Genomic DNA, 15,219 nt, shown 5'->3' with positions numbered 1-15,219 from the left:
ATACCTATATACAGACAAAACATCTATACACATAAAATAAAATAAATCACATACCTTTAATCCCAGACCTGGGGAGGCAGAGGCAGGTGAATCTCTGAGTTCAAGGCCAACCTGGTCTACAGAGTGAGTTTCAGGGCAGCCAGAGCTACACAGAGAAACCCTGTCTCAAAAAAACCTAAATAAATAAATCTCTGAAATAATGTTTTTAAGCAGAAAAACATGGGAGAAGTGTATCAGTAGATGGTTTGGCCAATGGAGAGATGGTCTAGGTGAACTCCAAATGAAGCCATAGGTTCACAGCAGGAGGCACACAGGACATACAATAAGACTGGGATATGGTTGCAAGTGCAGTTCACTGGCAACCACCAAGCACACAGAGGCAAAGAGCAATTCCCTCCTGAGACCTTGATGGGGCCCAGAACAACTCCACTTGGAGCTCAGCCAAGGAGGCTGATTTTAGAGCCCAGCCTCTGAGCTGCAGTGGAATAGTTTCAAGCCCCATCCCTCACTCCCTCCATCCCACCCGCCACCCCTCTTGGTGGTGCTTTCTTAGCATAAGCCGCAAGAGTCAACTACAAAAACTCATGGAGTCACTTTAATACTCAAGCCTGCTTGGATCTGACACTTTGCTACTTGGAGGGAAAGTAGCAGGTTGACACACGGCCCCTCTGCCCTCAGGGCACCTAGAGACAGCTAGCACCCTCCTGATGGGGCGGGGCTCTCCAGGCACAGAAGCCAATGCAAAGGCCCTCAGGTCAGACTGCAAGCAGAGGCAGCCAGGGTGTATTTACAGAACTGTTACCACCCAGCACCTGCAGAGAAGCCCCCAGACACACAGAAGCCTAGGGCACAGGAGTGGACCCAGCTGGGCCCCAGGCGAGCATCAGGCAGGCGGGTCCCCCAGCTTGCTGCTGGCACTGGTGACCCTCTTGTTCTCTCGGAGGTTTCGAAGTCGAGCACTAAGGCTGCTGATCTCCTCCACGTGGGCCTGTGGCACCCACCCCTTCTCACCATCAGCCAGCCGCACGCCCTCCAGCCAGCCTAGGAACACAGCAGTCAGGATCAGTGGCATGGGATGAGTGCTGGGGAGGCCCGAGAAGGAACTGGGCCTGGTGCCAGCCTGGAGCCGGGTGACATTACCATAGCATCACCAGCTCCCGGGAAGGACCCCCACCTCTCTGAGAAGGTTTTTTCCCGCTCTCCCCCATCACTCTCCATTCTCAAGCGGGAAGTTCCTCCTCTGGTCTAACTGGGTTCCCAAATGCTGCTGTGGTTGATCACCACTTGCATAACCTTCTCTTGTGACAGGCTGGTCACCGGCCCCTCCTTCTTCTGCCCCTCAAGAGGGCTGTCAGGAAAGCCTGGTTCTCACCATCACTGGTCCGGGTCTTCACCGCCAGGATGTCTGTCTTCTCCAAGGTCAACTCATCCGGCTGCAGGGCCTTGTAGGTCCTCACACACTGGACCTGGGGGCAGTCTGAGAGCCAAGAGAGGGTCCAGGAGCCACAGGTCAGAGGTGGGAGGCAGGAGGAAGGAGAAAATGAAGGAGGGGGCCACAGTAGCTTCCCTGCCCGTCCCGGGCTTGAGTCTCGCTAACCTGAGGCTCTTGGTGAAGGGCGCTGACCTCCCCAGCTCACTGCAGCACCTTGTGTTGACCTCTAGACTCGCACACAAACCCCAGGTGCCCACCAATGCCCTTGGCAGGCCTCTGGGTGTCTGACGTTCAAATCCAAAGACCTCCCCAGACCCACAGGCTCCACGTGCTGACACGGCCCACTCTGGCTCACCTCCTCTCCCAGCCCTCTTCCCTCCCAGGCTCACACAGCTCCAGCCACACAGGGCTCCTGTGGCGCCTGAGTGACTGATGCCTTCTGCCTCAGAGCCATGTGCCAGGAGGCCCTCCCTCCCCCCTTCTGTCTGGAGGAGGGGGCTTGTCCTCAGCCTCAGTGGGACACTGAGCCCAAGCCAGAGAATCTGTTCCATTCCAGTTCCTTATGGCAGAGTAGATGGGCAGGAGCTTTGCAACCAAGTTTGAGCTGGGTGTGGCGGCTTATCCTTCTAATACCAGTAAATAGGGAAACTGAGGCAGGAGGTTTGCTACGAATTCAAGGCCAGCCTGGGCTACACAGCAAGATCTGTCTCAAAAAGGGAAGAAGGAAGGAAGGAAGGAAGGGAGGGGGACCAGACCTGGCCCCATTCCTGGCTCTACCAGCTACTGGCTGTGTGACCTTGGGCAAATTACTTAACTTTTCTGAACCTCAGTTTTCAGAGGTGTGAAAAATGAAGACAGTGAATCCAGCTAACAGGATCACTATGAGGATTAAATAAAATGAGTGAAAGTACAGAGTTCAGACCCCAGCCTCATCCACAGCAGGTACTTGCTGGGAGTGTACCTTCCTCCCCATCCCAGACCGATAACCCAACCCCTTTATCCAAACACCTTCCGGGACGACCTACTGCCCACTGCCAAGATCTTCTCCAACTAGACACAGCCTGGCTTGCCAGCCTTAGTCACACCCAAGGGAGCTGCCTCCACCCCAGCTGAGCATCCCTTCACCCTGCTACCCACTATCACTCTGACACCACCCCCGCACTCTGTACACACCAGGCCTGTCTGCTTTGCAACTGATACAGACAGACAGACAGACAGAGCTGTGGTCTAGCCGGGAGGACCTGGATGAGGCACTTGGCCTCTCTGAATCTCTTTCATTGTCTGCAAGATGAGTTGCCTGTTCATATGGGGTGGTCCTGTGCACCCTGCCTAGCCCCCAGTGGTCCTCAGGGCCACCCCAGAGGGTTCTGGGTCCTACCTTCTCCATCACAGGTGACCTCCTTGTCCTCCTGGGGGCTGGATGGACGCAAGGCTGAGATCCATCGTTGTTTCTCACTTCTGCAGAGAGGGAAGTATGGTCATAACAGGCAAGGTACAAGAGCAGGGTTGGGAACCTGGGCTGGGAGAGTTATGGTTAGGGCCAGACATTCTGGGCTACTCGCAAGGCTCCAGGCCTGAGACCCACCCCCACTGCTTGTGCGCGCCACCTCCCTGGCAGTGGGGCACCGTGGCTGGTGCCGCCTGCCAGAATTCAGGCACTGCTCTGGCCATCCAGCCTCGCTCTTTGCCCCAAGGGTTCAGCAGGACCCTTGCTCAGGGTTTGGGGTGCTTACTCAGTCCGTGCTCTCAGCAGCAGCTGGTGCCTGGCACGCTGCCCGTGCAGCAGCCGGAGCAGGAACACGTGACCCGGAATGCCCTGCAGCTTCAGGCTCAGGTCTCGAACCTGCAGCTCCGCCATATTGGCATGGACGAAAACAGCAAACTTCCCGAGCCTGGAGGACAGACACCAGGTCAAGGAGGGTCAGCAGAGCCTGGGTCCTCCCCTCGGAGCCACCCCAGGACCAGGTAGGTGAGCTGATGGAAGGAGGAGGAAGGACCGTTTGCTCTCCCAGGCCTGGCTTCACTGGCTGCCATTTCTCAGTAACCAGTAAGGCTCCCACCAGGGCATCCAAGGAGAGGTGCTAGGGCAGGAGGACAGCTGCGAGTTCAACTGCCTGGCTTTCTGCTGGCAGATTACAGAAGCCAGGCTCCTAGCCCAGGTACACTCTCCGTTCCTTTCTGCGCCCTTCCCTGGCTCCAACTGGACTCCCAGGTGACTAGCACCAGGACAGCAGAAGCTGCTTCTCGGCCCTGAAGTCAGAACCAAAGAACCAGGTGCTGCTGGGGCTGCAGGGGAGGAGGCTGGGAGGCGGGGCGGGCCCTGGGCTTGTTACCCTAGCACAGAAAGAGGGCCGCTCCCCCCCCCCCCCGCGTGCCCCCCCTCCTGCCACATCTCACTGAGCAGGGGTCCCCATCATCGTGTGTGTCCACCTCTCCCCATACATACATCACAGGGGGCAGGTCCTTCCTCTGCCTTCCCGTTCCCGCATCTGCCCAGCCTGAAGCACTGGCCACCTCCTGGCCATCGAAGCTCACCTAGATAGAGCCTCTGGTCCCTCCCACCTCTTTACCCTCCGAACTGGCCAGGAGCAGGATGCGCACCCCCATCCCTCCCCTCAGAACAAGCCCAGCCTCTACTATGACTTCAACATCTCCACTCCCTTTTCTTGCCCATCTCTTTGACTTGCTTATTTATTTAGTTTATTTAAAGACAGGATCACTATAGAGCCCTTGTTGTCTGGAACTTGCCCTATACAGGCTGCCCTCCATCTCTGTCTCTGCTTCCTGAGTGCCAGGACTAAAGGCATGTGCCACCATCCTGGCATTCTGCCCTTTCTCCTCCAGTCCCCAGCCTGGCTTCACCATCCCCCTGACACACTCTGTTCTGCCACAACTTTTCTGTCTTTTCCAAATCACTTCTCAACACAAAACTCTTACTCACTCTTCAAAAACGCAGCTCAGGGGCTGGAGAGATGGCTCAGTGGTTAAGAGTACCTGTTGCTCTTCCAGAGGAGATGGGTTTAGAACTCAACATCCATGTGGCAACTCACAACTGTCCATAACTCTAGTTCTAGGGGATCTGATGCCCTCTTTTGGACCGTTTGAGCATTGCATGCTGTACATGGTGGTGCACACATACATGTAGACAAAACACCCATACATAGAAAATAAATTTGTTTTTTCCAAGACAGGGTTTCTCTGTGTAGCTTTGGATCCTTTTCTAGAACTCACTCTGTAGGCCAGGCTCACAGAGATGTGCCTGGCTCTGCCTCCCGAGTGCTGGGATTAAAGGCGTGCACCACCACCCAGCATTTTATTTTATTTCATGTGCATTGGTGTTTGTCCTGCATGTATGCTTGTGTGAAGGTGCAAGCTCCTGTGGAACTGGAGCTACAGACAGTCGTGAGCTGCCATGTGGGTGCTGGGAATTGAACCCAGGTCCTCCGGAAGAGCAGTCAGTGTTCTTAACCACTGAGCCATTTCTCCAGTCCCAAAATAAATCTTTTTTTTTTTTTTTAAAGATTTATTTATTATGTCTACAGTGTTCTGTCTGCACATATCCCCGCAGGCCAGAAGAGGACACCAGATCTCATTACAGATGGTTGTGAGCCACCATGTGGTTGCTGGGAATTGAACTCAGGATCTTTGGAAGAGCAAGCAGTGATCTTAACCTCTGAGCCATCTCTCCAGCCCCCCAAAATAAATCTTAATTTAAAAAAAATCCCAGCACTTGGAACGCAGAGGCAGGTGGATCTCTGAGTTCAAGGCCAGCCTGGTCTACAGAGTGAGTTCCAGGACAGTCAGGGCAACACAGAGAAACCCTGTCTCGAAAACAGAACAAGAGCTGGAGAGACTGCTCTTCCTAGAGGTCCTGAGTTCAATTCCCAGCACCCTCATGGTGGCTCACAACCATCTGTAATGAGATCTGGCGCCCTCTTCTGTGTACATAATAAATAAATAAATCTTTAAAAAAAAAAAAAGAAAGAAAACAAAACAACAAAAAAGAAACAACAACAAAAAACAACCAAATCAGTCCCAATGTCTCTTCCTCTGGCAACTTCACTCACTCTACTTTAGTACATCTTCCCATTAAAACCTGGGGGGTGGGGTTGGGGGTGGAAGGAATGAAGGAGCGGGGCTAGAAGGATGGCTCAGTGGTTAAGAGCTCCAGCTCCAGGGCAATCTAAGGGCAAGCCTCGGAGGGCACCTGCACATATCCACACACAGACATGTAATTAAAACCAACAAACAGAAACAACCAAACAGTAGCCCACGCTTGTAATCCCAACACTCAGGAGGCAGAGGCAGGCAGATCTGTGTGAGTTTGAGACCAGCCTGGACTCTGTAGGGGTTTCAGGTCAGTGTGGAATACAGAATGAGACCTTGTCTTATAAACAACAAACAAACAAATAACCCAGGCAGGGCTCGCTGATACACATCTTTAATCTTAGTGCTTGGGAGGCAGAGGTAGGCAGATCTCTGCGATCCTAGGCAGGCCTGCTCTACACAGTGAGTTCCAGGACAGCCAACCGTGACGTAGTGAAACCGTACCTCAAAATTAACACACTCAGTAACAACAACAAACAAAAACAAAAAAACCCAGTGACACCGTTATGAAGATGTACGTCCGCTGGCCTTGGGCTCCTGTGACAGAGAGCAAATCTCATCCACATTTCCGTCCTCAGCAGGCGACATACAGTAAGCACAGCCCAGCAGGGCAGGTGCACTTTACTGACTGAGCCAATCAGGAAGGAACTTTTCTCTTAGCTTAAGATACCTCGGGCTGGCAAGATGGCTCAGTGGATAAAGGCACTTGCTACCAACGCTGGTGACCTGACTTTGATTCCCCAAGACTCACACGATAGAAGAAGAGAAATGACTCCCCCCTAGATGTCCTCTGACCACCATACATGAGCACCATGGTGTCACACATACACACACAAGATAAAATTGAATTAAAAAAATTTAAAAGATATCTGCCCTTTCACCCCCTCTCCAGTCTATGGCCCCCCCCAACTCCTTCTCTTCATCCTGCTCACTAATAAAATCCTAACTGTGGGGAGCTCTCCATACTGAGAAAGACAGGACATAAGGCAGTAGGTAACAAGCTGGTGTCTGGCCATTTCCCGGCTCCTTATCGCTAGTGCCCTGACCTTGAGACTGACAAGGGGACTCGCTTGCCAGGGAGGCGTCTTCTGAACAGACGGGAGCAGTCCGTGCAGCGTGCCAGTACAGGGAAGCTGCCAGTCCTTGCTGCTGGCTTTCCCAGGACTCGGGGTGGAGCTGGGCCTGGCTGTGTGTCTCATCACTGCCCTAGGCTCAGTGCAGCGGCAGGCCCCCCAGGACACAGTTACCCCTCAGCTCTGCCTCATAGATGGACCTGCCTCACTGCTCTGGTGGCAGAGCCTCCAAGGCCCAGGACACTCTGCGGCTCAGCCTGGCACCAGTGGAGCCTGTGAGGCCGTGGGAGGCAAGCCCTGCACAGGAAATGAGTGATGGAGTCCCTGATCTCCCTGGCCTCTCCCTCCAGACTCACTCTTTCCTCCGGGACAGCAGCAGGCAGTCATTGAAGAGGTGAAGGTACACGGCCTTGCTAGACAGCTTCAGCTTGGCGGGCGGTGCGGCGGGCATGGGGACCAACTCCACCAGCTCTCCGTGCCGCACCAGCCAGCGGGCCTGGGAGATCAGCGGAAAGATCTGGAGGAAGAGATAGACAGTGGGGAGGGCAGGTGAGGCTGGGGGTGCTGGGTGAGTCCGGGGCAGGGAAGGGAGGCCATGCACAGTGACTTCCGGCCCCCCACCCCCAGGGGAAGGAGGAAGCAAGGCTTTCCCTCACCTTGCCCTCAAAGTGGATCTTCTTACTCAAGTGAATGAGCTCCTCAGTCCTCTTCATGGACTGCACGCTGGCGTTGCATTCCTGCACCAGCTGGGGATGGGATGGGAAGTTATTTGGGGATGGGATGGGAAGGGAGACCCTCAGGAGGCCTCAGCTCTGGCCCCTGAGCTCACCTCCTTGAGTGCACTGAAGGCTTTGGTGGCCATGTCCTCGTCTTGGGAGCCTGGTGCTGTCCGCTTCAAGATGTTCTGGTGGGAGAGAGAGAGGTGTTCTTGAGTGCTGTAGTCTAGTAAGGCACCCGTCAAATTCCTGTAAATAGGCCCTCACTTGTGTTCCTAGGAGCCGCCCTACTGAAACTCATTGGGTCACACACAAAAAAGACATAGGAGGAGGAGCCCCCCCATTCCCTCACCCACCCCCACCCCCGGGAAGAGGAAGGAGACCAGTGAGACCAGTGCGAGGGGAGAGGAAAAAGGGGGTTGAACCTGGCGGTGGTGGCACACGCCTTTAATCCCAGCACTTGGGAGGCAGAGGCAGGTGGATCTCTGTGAGTTCGAGGCCAGCCTGGGCTACAAAGTGAGTTCCAGGAAAAGCACAGAGCAACACAGAGAAACCCTGTCTCGAAAAACCAAAAAAAAAAAAAGGGGGGGTGGGGGTTGAGTATGACCTATGCATGTATGGAAATGTCACAGTGGAACCTATCATGCATAACTAATATATGCTAATAAAAGGAAGACAAACTCGATATAACAACAAAAACGTAATCACTGGTGGCAGGCCAGCCTCTCCCTCCCCACCCTTCCCGAAGTGAGCTACCTCCACCAGCATCTTGAGGCGGGTGACCCTCTGGAAGGGCAGGATGAGGAAGGAGGTGAGAGGCAGTCGTTGGCACACAGGGGACTCTTCCAGGCGAGCCAGGATGCCGGGGAACTTGGGGTTCTCTAGGCTGGACAGTGGGCAGGAAGGTTCTGTCACAGGTTGACCTCTCAGCACCCCTACCCCACGCGGTGGGTCTCATTTATCACAGACCTAGAACTTTTTCCCGGAAACCCTCGCCTGGGACCCTGCCTCACCCAGTCCTCCGCACCCACGCCTGCCCAAGCGCCGCCCCCCGCCCCCCGCAGAGCCCCTCCTACAGCAGGCGCTGGTAGGTGCGCTCCTGATAGGCCTGGTTGGTGACATAGGGCAGGTAGACCCGGCGGAAGGCGGGGCAGTGGTGCAGAACCACATCGCACACGCTGAAGCGCAGCACGTCGGCCTCGAGACGCTGTTCCAGATCGTGAAGAAACCTGCCGGGTGAGCCAAGGTCAAGGACAGCGCCACTGCAGACCTCTGTTGCCACTCTTAGCCAGGCAAGGTCACTCCCTCACCTCTCGCTGGTGCTCTTGACCTCGGGCAGTTTGGAAAATAGCCACTGCTTATCCTGAGTCCCCAGACACTCGCTCAGCTCCACGGAGCCTAGGAAGTGGCCCACGGCCACCGACAGACTATGGATGTAGGAGGCCTCCGAGGTGATCAGCTCAAATTTGGCCTGAGGGAGGGTGGAAGCCAGGTGGTGAGAGCAAAGTCTGGCCACCCGGGACATGGGTCTCAAATCTCCCAGCAGGATGAGGCCTCTGTAGACACTACTTCCCTGCCCTTTACCAGCCTTAAGGATAATCTGGCGCCAGGTGGGGCCTGGGCGCGCCCGAAGTCGCCAGCTGACAAGCTCCACTACTTAAGTCTTCCAGGAGCCTGCACCGCCCACGGCGCTCGGCGACACCTGGCACCTGCCTTTGGCCCCGCCCACAAACAGGGAGGGTGGTCTCAACGGCCCCGCCCCTGTGTTGCCCCGCCCTGTCTTTGACCTAGCCCTCTCCCCTAGCTAACCCCTAGGACTTCCAGGACCCTTGCTTTCCCAGGTTCTCCCACCCACTCTCCATGTTGATAGTCCTTCACCCCTACTAAGTGCCTGATCACCTGCCTTTGGCCTCGCCCCGTCCTAGATTCTGTCCCTCCGATCTCATAGCTTCTAGGAGCCTTATTTCCCAGGTCTTCTCCCCTACCCTTCGCTTTGACAGTCCGTGGGCCCAGCTGAGTCGTATGGTCAACTACTTCTGGCCCCGTCCCTGTCATAGGCTCCTCCCTCCGTTTTAGACCCCTCAAGACTCTTCTTCTGGGGCTGCGCAGGTCCCCGCACCCCTCACCCTGCAAGCTGACAGCCCTTCATCTCCCTAGGGTCCAAATCACTTGCTTCTGGCCTCGCCCCATCCGAGGCTCCACTCCGCCCGCCCCCTTTCCTGGCTTCCCCGCTGGGCTCCCGAGTCTTTTCCCAGGTCCTCCCACCCCTTCTCCACGTGGACAGCCCCTGATTCCCTGTGGGTCCCCATCTTCTGCCTCAAGCCCCGCCCCTCACCTCCTGCAATTTGCAGTCGCGCAGGCTCAGCGTGGCCAGGACGCCGCTGCCGCGCACGTCGGGGATGTCCTGCCACAGCGAGAAGGTGGAGCCTCGGGTCGAGCGTTGCGCGCGGAAGGAGCTGCTCGGGGAAAGGTTGGCGCGCGGTGGCCCGGGCCCCTCCTCCGCGCCCTCCGCCCCGTCCCCAGGGCCCTCCTCCTCGCGCTGCTGCCGCCGCAACTCGCGCGCGCTGGCCACGTCGCTGTACTCCTGGTAGAGGACAGCTGGGCGGGGCGGGGGACGGGAACTCATTTACCCATGCCAGAAACACTAATTGGGCACCAACTGTATGCCATCCCACCTGCTAGACCCTGGTACTGCAATTCTGTCCCTCGCACACTGTCTCTACCTCCCAACTCCCCAAAAGCAGGCTCCCCAGATTCCAACGCCCCGGCCCCATCCCCCCTGTCTCCCTCGCAGCAACTCTGCACGTACAGTTAAGGAGAAAGCGGGACTGGCGCCGCTCGGTGGCGCTGCTGGGATCCTGAGAGGGCTTTTCGTGTGGGTCCAGCCTAGGAAAGAGTGTCAGGACCTCTTTGCATCCCTCCCCAAGCCGAGTCCCAAGAAAGAGGTGGGTGGGTACCTGGGCTCCAGTAGACCACTGTGGACCTCATTTGGGTCGACAGGTGCTGGCAGCGACACACTGTCCACCCTCATCTCCGCTCTTCGGGATTCCCTCACAGGCAGTTTCCCTAAAGAAAGCAAGAACTGGGAGTGGGCGATCCAGAGAACAACGCGTGTGGGACACCCGGCTGATCACCTGAAGATGTTAACACGGGTGGATAGGCTGTGCCCTACCCGCCTGGCTCAGGCTGCCCTCAGTGCCCGGGAGAATAGCTGGGTACCTTCCCGGGTGATTCCAGCACCTGACCCTGAAGTCAGAGCCCTGGTGGCCGTGCGCCCGAGGCGCAGAGACGAGTGCAGCCTTGTCATCAGTTCAGAGGCTGAGAAGCGTCTTCGCTCCTGAGCCTCAAGACCCCCTCTGGTGTTTCCGGAAAGCTCCTGTGGCCCGGGCTCTTCCGCACACAGAGCCTGCTCTTGTGCAGCCTGGCCAGTCTCCAGAAGGCCCGTGGGGGTCTCAGTACCACCAGTGGCCTCTTCATTATGATACACTTGCATCTTGCGCCCTAGGGGGTGGAGGTAGAACAACAGCTGTCACCCAGGGTAGTCTGTCCCATCTTCCTCCTTGTTGTGGTGGCATGACGCTAACCATCAAAATGAGATCCCCGGGGCAATGGGACAGCAGAGGTCCTGACTGCAGAGAGCAAGGGAACGGGGAAACAGGGGCTGCCAAAATGGTTATGTAATGTTGGCAAGTCACTTGGACCCCATGAGCCATCTTTCCCTTGTCGTTAAAACTTGTCCTGTCTTTTGGGACATTCTGAAGTTTAAAGAGTTCAAAAAGAGCCGCCCAGTCCCTCCCCTAGCTGCCCCCAAAGGCTCATCCCCCACCAGGGTGACTCACAGGCTGACTTCTTCTCTGAGCCGCCGTGGCTGGCCCTGCGCTGGGGCGGCATGTGTTGAGAGCTCCAGGGTCCCACCAGAGTTGGGGGCTGGGCACCAGGACAGTGGGGCCAGCTGCCAGCCCTGCTGGGTCTCATTCCTCCGCTGGTGGAGATATGGGTATCCGGGACTCCTGGGGATGGCGGCCATAACAGTCCTTGGAGAGGGGCAGGGGTCGCCAGGGACCAGCGGCTACCAGGAGCTTGTGGCTCCTCTGGAGCAATGGGGAAAAGGTCCACGCACACTGGCCTTGTAGGCTGCAGGGTGGGCAGTTCCACAAAGGACAAGCTTTCCTGCTGGCACACGGCTACCGGGCGACGGGCAGTGCCAGGTGGTTCAGCCAGGTGAGGCTGGAGGGTTGCAGGTGGCCCACAGTCCATTCCTCCTTTGCTCTGCCACCCTCCTGGGCCTGTAGAGGAGAAGGGACCAGACCCAGATATAGAACAACAGGGAGGGCCGGTGAGCATCGTGTCCCGGAGGCCTGGACAAACCCTCTTGTACACATGTACGCAGCCACACAAACACACTCACATGCCCATCTAGTAATCGTCTGTATTAGTCACTACTTATTAACTGAGTAAGCACCCGCGTAGCACCTCATTTAATATCTACCAGCCTTCAGAACTGATGCCGTTACCCCTCATTTTGTAGGTGAGGAGAGTGAGGCACAGTGGTTATCCCCCAAATAGCAGAGCCAGGTTTTCCACATAGGCATCCCGACTTCCACATTTGCATTTTTAGCCACCTTGTACATTCTCTAACACACATGGACACGTGACCAGACATATAGATAACATAAGTTGCCACATAAATTCATGTTCCAAACACATAGCCACACATTTTCTTCCAGCACATGTATTTTTACAGATAACTTGAGACATCTCAAATGCAGATACAAGCTCACATACTTTGTTTTGTTTTGTTACACAGGCTTAGAAACTTTCTCTCAGTGACACACACTGACCCTTTGCCTTACACACACACACACACACCAGGATGCAAATACATACGGGCCCCAATGTCCTTGTTCTGAGATTATCCACCCCCTTCCATACCCAGACTTGAGGCCTTCATGCTGAGTGATGCCTACATCCTTGCCAGGCTGGCTGGGAGGGTCACAGACTGGCAGGCGGGCCACCACCCAGATTAGTCCCTCCCAGGGAAGAGCAAGGAGATGCCCAATCCCCAGTGTGGGATGACAGAGGGGCTTATCCCCATCCCAGCTCCCAGACACTAGATCAAGCCAGGCAGAATGGGCTGTTCCTGGGCAGGACGCCATCCCCAGGCAGTCTGCCAGCACCCCAGGACAGAATGATGAGCCCAGAGGTCCAGGCCCCTCCAGCCTCGGCCCCAGGGCCCTCTGTGGCCTCCCGCTAGCCCCTCACCTCTTCAGCAGAGACTGAAGCCTGCTGCTGATGCTGCCTGCCTGCTCCGGCAGGGGAAGCCCTCTCTCTGCCCAGCTGGCTGGGGGAGATCCCACCCAGACAAAGGGTTTGATTCATCAAACCCTGTGGTAAGGCCAGGGGAGGGAGGGAGCAGGCAGCGGGCTGGGGCTGGGCGGGGGCCTACACTTGCCCGGGTACATTGTGGGCAGTCTGGGCAGCAAGGACCCTTGCAGAGGCCCCTCGGGCCAAAGGGGCAGTGCCCAGTCTGACAGAAACGAGAGGGAGACCCAGAGAAAGAGCGGCCTTGGAGACAACAGCTCGGGAACCTACTCTGAGCCACTGCAGAAGAGAAACCACAGAGGCTGAGACGCTTGAGGCCCAGAGCCTGAGACAACCGAGACACCAAGGATTTCCGCCTGGTCCAGATGCTCGGGCAGATGGGAAATCCAGGAAACAAACAAACAAGCAAAAAACAGGGAGACAGATGAACAAATAATAGCTCATGCCCAGTGGGGTTGCCAGGCTGGTGGGAGAGCCAAAATACAAAAGCGGTTACAATCTGAGTTGGCGAGAAACAAGCCACAGGCACTAACACGGTAGGGGGCTGGGCCCAGCCCAATCTGAGTACAGCAAGGAAGGCTTCCTGGAGGAGGAGGTCCCAGCTCACTGTTTCAAAGTTAAAACCCTCAGGGACCCGGTACAAAGAGATGGGGTTGTAATCCCCGGTCTGAACCAGAGACCGGGTCTATCTAGTAGAGGACAGTTGGGTCTCCGTCCTGCACCCCAGCTGCTTCTCCCAGGACTCCTGGCTTGGGAAGCCTGAGGGAAAGGCTGACTGTTCCTCAGGGGCCCTCCCCCAAACAAAAACAACAGCTGTACCTCACTCACCCCCTTATCTAGCCTTTGCCCCTCAAGTCTGTGGTGCCCATCTGGGTAAGTCTCTCTGAACCTCCCTTTCCTCAGTCGGCAAAGTGGGAGAGCTGGTACCAACTTCCTAACTGCTCAGACAAGAATTAACGGCAGGGCACAGGAGGTGCCTCAGGCCCGGGGCATGGGGGGACCTTGTCATCGGCAGGCAGTCCCCTATTATTTTCTGTCTTTGGCGGGGGATGGCCTGGGCCAGCAGCCAGCAGTCGGGAGGAGACACAGCTAGCTTCTGTCCCCCACACAGGTCTCTTTTAGGTATGGGAACGTAGCCCGCCCTGGGAAGGCCCTGGAGAACAGGAAACGAGCCCCTCTCCTGTGATTTAAAGAAACAAAGCATGGGAACTGAAGGCAGAAGCATCTTCAACTAAGGCCTCAGAGAGGGCTGGGGGAGCTGAGAGAGTGTGCAGGCCTTTCTGGAACACAGGATAGGAAAGGGTGTCAGGGTAGCAGGGTGGGTCTGCCTCCACTGTGCTCAGGCGGAAGGGCCATGGGAATGCCAGTCCGGTAGCTTTTCAGGCCGCAGCCCACTCAGCCTTGATGTTGGTGATCCGGGTCCAGAGCTGCGTTTAATACTGTTAACCCACAAAGTCAGGGAGCACTGGCTTCAGGCGGCTGGCTCCAGATCTGACCCCAAGATAGACGGGTGCTCACGAGGCAAGGGTCACTCTGGAAACCAGGTCCAGGGCCTGGGCTGACACTGACCAGCTCTGTGAGGCTTTAGGCAAATTACAAGCCCTTCCTTGGGCCTTGGTGTCCATGTGTGTCAAGTGACCCTCAGGTCCCCCCCAAGTCTCCTCTGTGAAACCTGTGTCATAGGTGTCTCTGCAGGCTGAGAAGGATTGGTGGAGGCCAAGGAATGGTCTGTGCAGGGCACTACTAGTTAGAGGGGGCACTACTAGCTAGAGAGGACAGCAGGTCTGTCTAGCAAGGTGTCAGACCAGCCCTAGGCACTGCTCTTGTCTGGATAGCACCCTTGGCCCTGGTACCAAGACTTTCTCTCCCGGCTGAGTATCCCTTGGCTCCCTGCTCAGAGGAACGGAGAGCCTGCCAGAATCCCTTGCTCCGTAAGGGACAAAATCTAGTTGGAGGTTATGCCCCAAAGGGGTTTCCAAGTCGAGCAGAGCCCCAGGAAGCCAAGAATGGGTTGAAGGCAGCAGCAGCAGCAGCAGCAGCGGCCAGGCAGCCCAGCACAAAGGACTCCCTCCGGACACAGCAGGAGGCGGCTGGGCTGCTGACCCAGGGCCCTACCTCAGCCAGGGAGCTCCTCCGTCCAGCGACTGGTACAGTCCAGGGCTCCAGACCACCCTGGGGGCAATGGGGTTGTAGCCAAGTCCTCAGAGGACCATGCCGGCATGGCTCCAATGCTGGGCAATGCAAGCTCCTGGGTATTGTGTGGGGCGGGGAGGGGGGAGGCGAGGGTGAGGGAGGGAGCCTTGCAGAGGCAGGCGGCTGTCTCGACGTGCCTGCTCCCCGCCCCCCTTCCCCAGAACCGGTTTGGCCAGTCGGGTACAAGAGGGGGCTGGAACAATGGGAGTCCTATGCCTCCTGGAGGCTCTGAAGGACCCCAGACAACTGCCTAAAGATGGGGTTAGCAGAGTTCTGCTCCTCAGAGGTGGACCACCCCTCTCCAGAGCCTCCCAAATACTAAGGATAGGCAGGGACTTTGTGAGAGTGGAGGACATCCTGGGAGCTTTGCAAAGGA

The 15,219-nt window shown here is 56.5% G+C and overlaps 1 protein-coding gene across 2 annotated transcripts; it reads right to left on the bottom strand.

The window, feature by feature from the left end:
• Positions 1–568: 568 nt before the first annotated feature.
• On the bottom strand, positions 569–14,912 carry Arhgef19 (Rho guanine nucleotide exchange factor 19). 2 transcript variants are annotated; one of them, XM_076565586.1, is made up of 16 exons: positions 14,766–14,912; positions 11,168–11,614; positions 10,548–10,829; positions 10,286–10,394; positions 10,138–10,214; positions 9,664–9,926; positions 8,639–8,799; positions 8,405–8,557; positions 8,085–8,214; positions 7,442–7,516; positions 7,269–7,358; positions 6,969–7,129; positions 3,166–3,324; positions 2,811–2,890; positions 1,373–1,477; positions 569–1,041 (listed from the first exon to the last, which is right to left on the bottom strand). In XM_076565586.1, the coding sequence occupies exons 2-16, from the start codon at positions 11,583–11,585 to the stop codon at positions 884–886; spliced, it is 2,421 nt and encodes an 806-aa protein (XP_076421701.1). In that variant the 5' UTR covers positions 11,586–11,614; positions 14,766–14,912; the 3' UTR covers positions 569–883. The 2 variants fall into 2 exon arrangements, with proteins under 2 accessions (XP_076421701.1, XP_015849851.2); XM_015994365.3 differs by lacking the exon at positions 14,766–14,912 and adding an exon at positions 12,591–12,674.
• Positions 14,913–15,219: the final 307 nt, after the last annotated feature.

The sequence above is a fragment of the Peromyscus maniculatus genome, chromosome 2 (assembly GCF_049852395.1).
Source record: "Peromyscus maniculatus bairdii isolate BWxNUB_F1_BW_parent chromosome 2, HU_Pman_BW_mat_3.1, whole genome shotgun sequence".
NCBI classification, from domain to species: domain Eukaryota; kingdom Metazoa; phylum Chordata; class Mammalia; order Rodentia; family Cricetidae; genus Peromyscus; species Peromyscus maniculatus.
Note: the sequence above shows the minus strand (reverse complement) of the source record. Positions and strands in the feature narration are given on the sequence as shown.